Genomic DNA, 12,717 nt, shown 5'->3' with positions numbered 1-12,717 from the left:
CATTACTTCTTTAAAAACGACATTTTGTATGGAAACAAAACTGTCAAGTAGTAGACGATAATTTATACTTTAAAAAATGTAGTTAGAACTGAAAAAAAGTCCAAGCAGAAGATGTTTTTTACAGCAAAGCAAAATCTTCTACTGTACTGACACTGCAACCTATTGGTATATTTAAATATTAGGGAAGTATGTGTTATTTTTGTAAGTTAAACACAGATACAACGGATAAATTTGAAGTGTACAAAGGTTAAATATAAAGACAGCACATACATTATGCATATTTAAATATGATGTAAGGAAGATAATTTTATTTTTCAGTTTATGATATTTAGTTTCTATAAAACCTGTACGCTTAGGGAAATGTTTGTATCTGTAATTCCATATACTTTTTAAAAAATTTATGCAGTACTTTCATCTTAAAGAATAAAACTTCCTGACGTACAAGAAAAAACAAGAGTGCACCCAAAGGTTGATGAAATGTAATCGGCTTCAGCAATGTCGTATAAGACAAAACCTCTTTACGTGGAGAGGATTCGACGTAAGATCTCCAATTTGCTTAGTCCATTTTCAGAAAAACACTTATGGCAAAACTATGACTCAAAACGTAAACGAAGAACAGTAGATCAATATATTGCAGTAAGTAACTGCTTTTGACATTAATGTTTCCAAGCTGTGTATTTGATAAACATTGCAAACCAGTCTTTTTTCGGACATATACGTACATCTAAACTAATTCTATAATTTTTTAAACGTGTCTACTGTACCACTATACCTTATCACATTATTTGACTTGACAACAAAAAGTTAAAAAACTTAAATAATTTTAACAACTAGTTTAATTTTGCTTGCCTTATAAAAAAAAATGCGGCTAACTGCAGGTCGGATATCCAGAATCAAAAACACTGAAGTTCTAATCTGTATCATATAGCACAAAGTTATAACATGGATTGGTTTCATAAATTTTATCAAATCTGTTTTAGAGGCATTTATTATTTGTTAACATTTCAAAATTGGTAATTTTCCTGTATATGATAAAATTCTTTCTCAGTAATTTTCGAATAAAGATCATTCTTAATTTCTTTGCATTATGCCTTAGCAATGAAGCTCACTCTACGTTAATTTAGAATGGGTAATATGTGCATAAATCCAAAGATATGAGTGTAGCGCTTCTCGTGATGGCAGCTTTGACATAACACAGGTTTTTATAGTTTACGTAAATGACGCATGAATGATCGAGATGCTGAATATCGTTCTATAGTGTCCAGATTTGATTTTCTATGCAACCATGCGATGGTAAAACCCGATTGATATCAAACGCGAAGAATCTATAAAGCAGCTTAAATAAATAAATAAGATTTATATATATAAAGAGAATCGTAAAGCTGTTGACGTACAAAAGAAATGAAAAAGACAAAGAATGAGCCGAATGACTTATAGGATTTCTTAAGAAAATTTTGTTATGAAGGAAGCAAGAAATGCCATTTTGATATAAGTTAGAGCCTGAAGAACAGTTTTTTTTACATAAAAATGTTTTGCAGTATACTTTCATTTTGTTAAGGAACTAAAGCGAAAGTGAACGATAGATTAGACAGTTCATCGCAATACAGTTTTAGCGAAATCTTTCGAATATATGCTTGTGATATTACTTGTTATTTGATTCAGTTGGCAGTTTTGTTACCTGGTTATTTTAACTAGTATAATGATAGTTTGAGAAATAAACAAATAATAATTTGAATTGTAAAATTTAAAGCAGTATAACAACTTCTGACTAGCAGGTATTCCTCTTTTAGGTTTCCAATATTTCTTACTAAAATATTATGTTGTAGCTATCGAATTAACAAGATCACGGATCGGAATGTTTAGAATTTTAAAAAGCAAATACAAAAAATGGGAATATGTTTTAATAAAATAGCATAAATAATCGAATAAAATAATAAAAGTGAAAGATAGTTATGCCTAGCTTTAACTTTAAAATAAGAAAACATCTAATCTTAGATTAGAATTGATTTTCAAAACGATACATTTCAAGAGCCTATTTGACATGGAATTCTTTTCCTTGTAAGGATTATGTTAATTTTATTAACAGTCAAATTTGGAGTTCCTTTCCTGACAAATTCTTAATTTAAACTTATTACTTCCGGCCAGAACGTAGTTTTAGAATAATTCTGAATACATAATGAGGAAGAGCGGTATTTAACCGAGAAGTTCTACTTGCTGAGTGAGAGAGAATCAAAGTTTCTGATTTGCGCGCGTCTGCCTTTTGGTTACTCTCTCTTAAAGCTGTTATTACGCTCGGCCGTACTCAGGCCCTTGATAGCTTCACAGTCATCTCGTGTTTAAAGGGCCAACTGCATTAAAACTTGATAGCTTCGGCTATATCTATTTTTTGTTTAAAATTAGTTTTAGTTTATTTCTTAGTCTCTTAAGTTCAAATCCAAGTGTCGGCTTTGATTGTACACTCCAAGACGGAGTTCTATTAAATCTTATTGGAATAATAAAGGGTTAGTTACCCTTCCATCTTGTTGTTTCTTGTCACACGAACTTAGCGATTATTCGCTTAGCAGTTCTTAAGATTCTTCACTTTCTACAGTAACTGAGAAATACACAAATGAGAATCCCACATTCTCAATAAGCAAAAGAAGTCAGTACTATATCTGATCAATTTTTCGAATGTACATTTTTATAAAAACATCATCAATCATTTTAGTTATTTGAATATTGGATTTTATCTAATTTTAAGTAACAAATTAAATTTCACCTCAGTTTTTTTCAGAGCACACATTAGCAAAATTTTTAGTATTGTTTCGAAAATATTAGCAAATTTTCCAAATGAAAGTCTAGCCTTTTATTTACTTTCGTCCGTATCAGTTTTAGACTGAAAGTTTTTTTTAAGCTCAGCTATATAACTCATTTGAAATATTTTCTGAGTAAAGTTTGAGCATTTATGCCCTTCATACATGTGCGGAGTATGCGGACATTTAAAATTCTACATCCAATAGCCTTTTTTTATGATGTTGGAGAAATGGCTGGTTGTTTATGATGTTGGGAAAAAGATTAAGACTCTAGGCTAAACTTTTTGAGATGTTTTCGAAGAAACACCAGACAGTAAATTTCAATTCCTTGGTGATTTTTGATAATTTAATTGCTGCCATAATTATTATTGACGATAGAAACATGATAAAGAATTCGTAGATTCAGGAGACAGCTTCATATTGTAGCATTAACAGTCTACATTTTTTAAAATTCCGCAAAAAAATTGAATAAGAGTATAACTATAAAAGAAATATCAGTTTTTATTATTTTTAATTAAATAAGTATACTTTGATCAGTAGTCTCAAACTGGTGATTCGCGAGTTACATACGGACCTCAAAGCAGTTTTTTGAGACTTCAAAGACATTTCAATTATGGTGTTGCAAAGATTTCAAAATTTTAGTTATTTGAAAGTCTGAATTTATATTATTTTCCATTAAAAATTACACATTTCCATTAAAAATGACCACGCATAACGCACCAGAAGATCTATAAATGGAGCTAATTAATTTACAATGTGTTATAACTCTCATTCAAATATCTGAAGATCAGATTTTATCAACGTTTAATTCGTGCATGTCAAAAAGTAACTTAGCTAAGTGACGAAATTTTACACTAAGAATAATCGCTTTTTTTGGGAAAACATTTATACGTGAGCCGCCTAGGCGGTGAAGTGGCTAGTGACTATGAGTACCGTACTGAAGGGCCCGGGTTCGAATCCCGGAGAAAGCATAGATGTATGGCCTTCATACCTAGCTTTCCTTTCATAGGAGGCAACAATGGTCCACCTAGATTAGGTGCATCCATAGTAAAGTGGCCACCGCTTCCGGCCTAAATAGTGGGCAACGCCTATAATAGCTAGTGCCCGCCGTTGGAAAAAAAATAAGTGAACAGCTTTTCTTCACAGTTGAAAACTAATAACAAATACTTATCGATCAAGAAATAGATTGATCGATAAGTATCTACGATTTGTGATGAAGATAGTTTCTATTAGTTTCTCTCCAAGGCTATAAGAATCGAAACGCTATCAAGTGTGAAGCTCCATCAAGGAATAGAGAAGTTTTTAATTATTTACATTATTTATATGTAAATATTTATAAACTTAAATTAAAGTTGTGGAAAAAAGTATGTATTTTTATTTATGTTTTGAAGAAAAATTTTATAAATAAGAGTACTATTTATTCTTAGGTTCTTCCCCCCCACTCGGTAAATTTTCTCTAAAAACTTAAAAATAGTTTTCATAATTTGTTTATTTTATGTTTAAATTAAGTAAGTTACTTAAGGATTAATTAAACGCCTTAGAATCATTTGAAAGAAATGTTAGTTTAAGAATTTAATACTTAACTCTCAGTATGTTTGAAGTACAAAGTGTAACCAACAAAATTGTCTTACAGATATCAAACTTTAGATTCCAGATAGAAAATAAAAATAAATCTAAATTTTTTCCTCTGCGATATTGTTTGTTACTATTGTTTACGTATATTTTAATAAAGATTTAGTAAGAAAAAACTAAAATTTATATAAAATAATTTTTATTTTGTTAATAAAATTTTCATTAAAAAAAAAAAAAAAAAAAAAAAAAAAAAGTTGTACCGTTAGCTGTTTTCAGACAGTGCAATCAAGTACCACCAATCTATAGGGGAGAGTTTGAGACCACTGCTCTTCATTACATATTCCTATTCAAATTTGATAAGAATATCAACTTTTAAAAATGAATAAATATATAAGAAGATTTAGGTCTAAAGAATTTTATGAAACAAAACAGCATGTATTTCACAAGTATCTTTAGCTCTAAACTTTCTAATCCATATAACTTATGAAGCAAAATATGCATGATTTTTATGTAATAAAATAATTAGTAATTCTTTCTTTTGTCATAGACTATCTTCCCAAAGGTACGACAGAGGACAAAATCTATATGGTATTCTATGTTATCACAGAAAACGTCTTAACAATTTTCTTGACAACGCACTGCCATTAGTACTTCTTACGAAACATTCAGTTCTATTCTTAACTCAAATCGGCTCATGATGTTTTCTAAGGGATCCTGATAAAGACATTGCCTGTCACAATATATTAGCATTAAGTCAGGTGTTTTTTTCCTAAACTGTTAAAAAAGGTCTGAAATTGGACAGAATTAAAAATTTCCTGCGATTTTGAATTCTACATTTGTAACGTTGTTTGGGAAATCATATACAGGAGGATAATTAATACTGAGAATTCGTAAAATTGGTGATATATAATGTATTGGATCATTTAAATTATGGCAGATCACGCGAGAGTTGAATGTCTCAGGAATGCCTTTTGACGGAAATTGGCTGGTATCCATGTTACACATGAAGACTCTACCCAAATTCTCATACAGTCGCTATTTTCCAGTATTTAAACTCGAGTCAAACTACTGATGTTCAACGTCTTTGCTACTCATCCCCGACAGATTGGTTGTACTTGATGAAGAATAATTTCAAAATTTTTCCAACCAAATTCAAACTGTTATGTCCAAACCGTAATTATGTTCAGAGGAAGATCAGACTGCATTTATAGGTGGACACCCAACCGTCATAGTGATTAATGATGCTGACTGCGTACCGATGGGCCGGGGTTCGCATCCCTGAGAAGGTATAAATGCTTGTAAGCGTAAGTTTGTGCGGCAAGCGAGAACTGAAAATACCCATTTTTAGTAGTAATTTTACAGATTAAACTGAACGTTTGTAGTAGGCCACTCTAAATATGGTTTATGTAGAATAATTATGTCAGCTTTAAAACATCGTGCAGGTAGTAAATAGTCAGTATTCGGTGTCAGCTTGTTAAGAGTAGCCTGATGACAGTTTATACATCCGAAATACAATAGATAAAGGTAAACATTCTTTCCAGTTTATACACTTATAGAAGTTACTCAGTGACACTTAATGCAGTTTTTGATCTTAGTGATATTTTCCAGGTTTTACCGTGTTCCATAGGTTTTAAAGACATTAGGTTATTTCGAAGCAAGTATGATGAAAAATGAGCAATGCTCTCGCTGGGACGTGATTCACGGACCTCTCGAATCGCGTCGAGCGTGCTGACCACTACACTAAGAAGGCATGCTAAGAAGGCGGGAGAAATACCTTAGAGGGTTTCTTTGATAACTTTAATCATATTCGTGTTTAGTTAAATTTTGTATGAAGTGAGAAAGCGAACCAAAAAAAAAAATAAATAAATAAACCTTTAGGTGGTTTTATCCACGTTAAAACAATATTTACAACAAAAAAAAAAAAAAGTTTTCGCTAGATATTTCACTAGAATTAGTATAATAAAGTTTGGTTGAAAGATTCGCTAGATATGGTTGAAAACTAATCAAATACAGTACTGTTTTCCTGTTGAAATCAAAAGTCATTTTGATTTAATGTAATCAATGGGTAGCTTTTAAATTTACTTAAGGAAATTCTAAATATTGTGGTAAAGAGTGAAAGTACTTAATTAAAATAAGGTACACTAAGTTACGTGCTATTTTTTCGCTATTTCAATCTTCCAAGTACATACAAGAAATCACAACTCTAGTTTCAAAAAAGGAATATTATTCTAACATATTCCATATTTCATTATCCTCAGGTATTTAGAACTAGCAAAACATGTGGCAGCACTCTAAGAATACATGAGGTATAACTCTAAGGCACCTGCTGTTAAGATTTACTTTATGATTTCAATGATCCTCTGCAAATGATATGCAGTTTGCTTACTATCTAAACGTTTAGCTTCATATTTTTGCTGAGCGTATGCTAAGAAAGTATTTTCATATCTTTAGACGCTTTTTCTCTTACTAGCATAAATGATCAAAACCTCAAATTTGGAATTAATTAAAATTAGCTCTGTTAAAAATAAAATAAAATTATAATTGCAATACATTAAATAAATATATTTATTATACAGCGTTGTTTCTAACTAGATATGCACTATTTACATCAGTGTTTGAAATGTGTATGTGTAAATCTAATTCGACATCCAACCGTTTTCTGTAGTTGAATAGCAGTTCGAAGTATTAGCTTTCATTCTAATGAATCACCAAATGCAAAAATTCACAGAAAATAACAAACCAAACTTTATTATACTAATAACTTCACTAATTAAAGAATTACATATATGACTTGACGCAAAAGGCGCATTAAAAAAAGGAGAAAATTTCGGCATTTTACATTTTAAGATGAGAAACATTATATCCCAAGAAATCTGTAAACCACAAAACAATGTGAGAATAAATAATGAAACTTTTTCCTTTTCCTTTCTTTCTTTCTTTTCTTTTTTTTTTTTTAGTCCAAAGGGATTTGAATCCCGAAGGACTATTAGTTTCGTTTTGGCATTTTGCGTCGGACGAATAAATGTCGGTTCACTTTTCAAACTGTTGCCACAAAATGTTAGAGTCCTGCATTATATTTGAAGAAATTAAATAATGAAAAATCTGCATAAATGTATGTATATTTCTCGTATTGTGATAAAACAACGGTACATAGAGTCATCGAATTTTGAATAACGTAATCCTCCAACGAATATGAGCATGTGGAAGACCAAATTTGAAATTTGAAATTTGTTTTATGATCGATTTCCTATTTTTTAAAACTTTGACGAATTTTTGATTAACAAACTCAAGGATTTCAAAGCGAGCAATGGCAACGTTGTGCAGAAAAAACATTTTTATCTCCAGCGCGTGAGTCTCTGTATCGGAAATTCTAAAGATATGCTCGTTTTAAAACTATTTTGAGATATTGCTGTTGCACTGGATCTTATGGTTTAAGTGCGAGGAACATGATATTTAATAAAGAAAGGTAACACACAAAATGTTAAAAAACGCCCCTTTGGACGTAATTTAAAATCTGAAACATTTAAGACTTTTTTTTTCCTCTTTTTCTTCTTCTTTTTTTTTTTTTTTTTTTTTTGTTGGACAGAATCCTACAGATTAATTTCGTTTCGTAACTTAAGAACTTTTATGTAATTCGATTTTATATAATTGCTTTTATTTGATTTTTTTCTCGAAAATAATTTAGCTTTGGCTGAGAATTGTGACAATATGTTTTTTTAATCTATAAATATATTATTTAGCGAAGTTTTGATATAACTGATAATATAATAGACAGATTTAAAAAACGAAATCTCCAAATTTTCACATTTCTACAAAAGCTTTATATTAAAGTTATATTTTGGAAAATTAATAATTAGGGAAAATCTCATTATTTTAAAATATAATGTGAAACACTGCATTATTTTATAAGCAACTTTTGAATGAACTCGACTGAAATGAGAATAATTTTACAGATGAGAATTTTTATGAGGTTTTTACTTCCCCAAAGTACTGAATACATTTCTCTAGCCTAGTAAGATGAGCCTTTATTTAATCAAAAGTAATATTATATGAAATTTATTATACTTAATTATTTTATTAACACTTCGGAAAATATTATGCAGTATTCTGCTACACTAAAATATTGGTGCATAAATTTATTCATTTTTACATATATTTTATGTTTATATAAAATTTCTCTGTATAACAATGCATAAAAGGTTTTAGCGAGGGAAGACATATCCATTAATATTTACAGTTCTCAAACAAAATTGTATTTCTAAACGAAAATTTTTTAAGAAACGTTAGTTTAGAAAATAGTGTACTAATTTTTTAGAAAACTCACGAATTCTCTAGACGTTTCGGACTTTTGATCAGCCAACAGTTAACCATTTTTGGCTCTTTATTGAGGGAATATGTTTCGATAAAAGTGCTTTAATCTTTAAGCCAAATATAGAGTTCCTCTTATAATGCATTTTGAACTTTTGCTTTTAAAAATATACTTAGCTAGTAAACTTAAAGAAAAGTACTTAGCATGACTTAAAAAAATAATTAATATGGTATCCTTATATAATCTTTAATTATAAAATAATTTCATTTAATTGATATATATTACTTAAATTTTATTTAGATATTTTAAAAATTAAAAATTCCTATCCCTGTGCTTGACATTAAATATTTCGCAATGATATTTTAATAAGTTACAAACTGTTCTGAATTCACAAAGTGATAATCAGTAAATTGAACGTTAATTTCATTTAAAAGATGGATCGTGGTTTGATGGAACTTTTTCAATTTCAGTAAAACAGATTCTTGCCATATTATTCTATTATCCAACAGGTAGGTCGCTTACCTGTGAGTCTGCCATCAGACGCATCCAAAAAAACCCCGAGCTCCGTCTGTTGCGAGGAGTGACAAAAAACGCGTCCTTGGTGAATCCCATGAGCACAATTCGTCCTCGGCCTTGCAGAAGTTGGCTTTTATTTTTGGAAGGCTTTTCAACCGTCGACAGAGACCTCTGGGGTGGAGAAGAGAACTAGGCCTTCACTCATCCGAAACACCAGCCCGCAAAGACACAAAACGCATGGTTTGTTGGTAGCGACCCAATTCCATACAGATGGCGGATCTTCTGCCGAAAACACCGTGTTTATGAAAGATTTACTGAAAATTCGATGTTTCAATTTGGCAGAAGAAATTCACATTTTAATTTATAAAACTCAAAAGTTAGGAGAATCCACTGCTTGTCAAAAAGTGTTTGTCGAGCTTGGACATCTAGTTTAAAAAATAGTCAATAGAGACTCTCAGGTTTATATGCATAACTGAAGGAATACACGCTTCATTAAAATTGGGTGAAATTCAATTTAATGAGAATATTCGAGATGGTATTTTGCATGTATTTCGTTATGATTAAATCCTTATAAATAATACTACATTAGAAATATATTTAAATATAATTATTCAGTTTTTCACCTCATAATGCATGTACTCGAGAAGAAAGTGCTAGATTACATGGGAGAAAAAAAGCTTCATATAATTCAATAGTACAAAGTATTGCAGAAATACTTTGAACTGCCCAATGAAGAGATTAAGACGTATATTAACACAAGCACTAAATAGCACAAGCGCAAAAGTAATATGAAAAGAGTAAGACACATGACAAATTGGAGTTCACAGAATGTGATTGAAGCGTAGACAGAAGTAGAATGATAGGGACTGCCCATGACACAAAAGGTGAACTAAAACGGACTAAATGTAAAGCAACAGGAATGGACAATATAAAATAAAACATAATTAATATTTTATTCAGTACATTATAATATAAATATAATAAAATTTGTATGAATTCTTTACAAAAATATAGCTTATGGATTTATTCTGTCCATTATTTCTTTATCTTATTTATTCTGAAGCTTTAAAATCTGTATTCTTAAGTGTTAAAATCAGCTTAAATTCTGAAGTATTTAATATTTAGTATATTATTCTAGACTTAAAATAGGCCAAAACAGCAAATTTATTTTGTCATATATTTTAAATTAAACTCTACCGATTTCGAGGGCGTTCGAGAGCATTTCATAGGCTCTTTCTTCTTCAAGAGCAAAAAATTTCTGCCGAATATTTTTTCTCCTAAAGAAGAGGGACATGCGTCTGATCGCCCTCGAGTTTTATCTAGAGATAGAGTTTTATTTAAAATTTGCCAAAAAATAATGTTGTTACTTTGCTTATAAAAATTAAACATTGGAAATTGTCATTGTGAAATCGAATTCAAAGTAAAGTTGAAATAAACATAGAAGATTACAAAATAAGATAAATAATGCAAACTTTGTAAAAACATATCAAAGACGATATAAAAATAATATAAAAAATAATATATAATAAGAACAGTGAATGTGCATGAAGATATAAAGGCCAGAAAAGGTATTAAGTAACTTACATTCTTTCTAGTGGGGGTGAGTTGGCAAAGTGTTCTCTTCGTGTCTGACTCATAAGTGTAGGGTGTCCGAAAATTCTTAGCGGCAGTGGGGGCTTTGAATAATATCAGTCGGTAAGACTTGGGTGAAGTATATATATACAATAAAGGTATAAGAAGTTAAAACCAGAACTTTTCCCATAGAAATAAAACATGCATGCTACTATATGTTCCATTATAAAAAATGTGAGAATGCTGCGCAATTTAATAATGAAGCTAAAAGCAAATTTTTAGCAGTTTTGAAACCTTATATCAAATGACACTGTACAGAAAATAGAGAATCAACTCAACCACAAATTGAACATTTTTAATATAATGAAAGTGGAATATTTAGAAAGGATTGAGGCACTAAAATGTTATAATAGTTCAAACTTCAAGGAGTCTTTATAGTGAAATTTTTCCCAAAGAGAAGTAGTAAAAAGGAAAAATCCTAGCATTAACTCTTGTTACTTTTAAACGCCTTTTGACAACTTATTAATAATAATTTATTAAATAAATGTATGTGTGCAGCTAAACGACCGAGCACTTGCCGATCATACATTCGCCAAGAAACATGGCCGAGGACTCCAAAGAGAGGCCGATGATATACGCTCAGGGAGAGGTTAATGTGGAAATAACAAGTCCTTACACAGAAAGTTAAATCTACAATCGCGGCTTCAAACTGACAGCTAACCTCCGTTCAGAAAATACCATCTGAAGAGTTCATTGAATGAATGTAATATTTTCATTAATTAGGATATTTAACAATATATAAAAATATATAAAACAATTTATGTACACACAACATTTTTATAAAGTATAAATAATATTTCCAAGCTACCTCTCACAACAAATACAGATCTCTTTTTAGCCATTTTCAGTTTTCAGCCATTTTCAGTTCGCGTAGTAATAGCCTTATTTTTATATAAACTTCTAATTTTGCATCTAGCTGACCTCAGCTAGAGAAATTTGTTTCTTCTGCAATTTCTTCTGCTAAACGTGTATGTATGTTTTCTTGATGCATTTAACAAAATGCGGGATCTCTTTTGAATCTTGCTGTCGAATTCTGAAATTGTTTAAGGGTTACTTCAAAATTATTTCGAAATTAAGTAGAACTATGCATTCAAGTAGTTATTTTCAAACTTCATAAAATTTAGAAATTCTATAAACATTGCATATATTTTCAGATACGGTTTTCATGCCTATCGCACTTTATTTTCAAAACTTTTAAAACTGAGTTTTAACTTCATAATTAGTATTTGAAAAAACAGTTTTTATCAGCATCATGATTGAATTCTGCACAATTTTTGGATCTAATTCACACTAATTAACTGATCCAAGAGCTTACGTGGATTTCTCAAATTCTTAGACAATCTATGTATCTTATTAATTATTAGTTTCTAAATTGATCAGATTAAGTTTTGCATCTCAAATTATGCTAAAGTTTATTAAAATTTTTAAACATTTTGGATCGGGAAACATTAAAAACTCACTGAGCTTTCTTTGAATTTCGAGTTATGGATTTTCTTGACGAACGTGCTAAACACTAACACCAAAAAAGCACGCAGAGAAGGTGAAAATATCTATAACTTTAAAGTTTCTATTCGCTAAACGTGCTAATTTTCAAACCAATTTTTCTTTTTCTGTTGTTGCCGATAGAGCGTCTCTACAAATTCGATCTCAAAAACCTCAACAATCAATTGCCTATTTCTGAAAGTTCACAAACCATTATTTAACCATTTTTTAACCATTTTTAAAACCATTTTTTTCCTTAACTGATTGATCAGATACGAATGAAATAATATTGTTACGTATGTACGGTGTCATGATGGATTGATGCGTACAGAACCGATGATAGATTGATAAAATTTATTTCCCCCCCCCCAAAAAAAAACATTTTACAGTTCTGGAGCTTTTACAAAAGTAACC

General features: G+C 30.3%; 1 protein-coding gene across 1 annotated transcript in view; it reads right to left on the bottom strand.

Moving 5' to 3' along the window:
* Window positions 1-9,364, bottom strand: part of LOC118195510 (uncharacterized) — a 37,413-nt gene extending 28,049 nt beyond the window's left edge. Inside the window, exon 1 of the mRNA XM_035366838.2 lies at window positions 9,196-9,364. Coding sequence (XP_035222729.1) covers window positions 9,196-9,285 — 90 coding nt within the window. The 5' untranslated portion in view covers window positions 9,286-9,364. The remainder of the gene's footprint in view (window positions 1-9,195) is intronic.
* Between the last annotated feature and the right edge of the window lie 3,353 nt (window positions 9,365-12,717).

This window comes from Stegodyphus dumicola, chromosome 2 (genome assembly GCF_044657685.1).
Source record: "Stegodyphus dumicola isolate Sdum_Otavi_A_Nest chromosome 2, ASM4465768v1".
NCBI lineage: Eukaryota > Metazoa > Arthropoda > Arachnida > Araneae > Eresidae > Stegodyphus > Stegodyphus dumicola.
The sequence above is the reverse complement of the archived record's forward strand: the minus strand, read 5'-3'. Positions and strand labels throughout refer to the sequence as shown.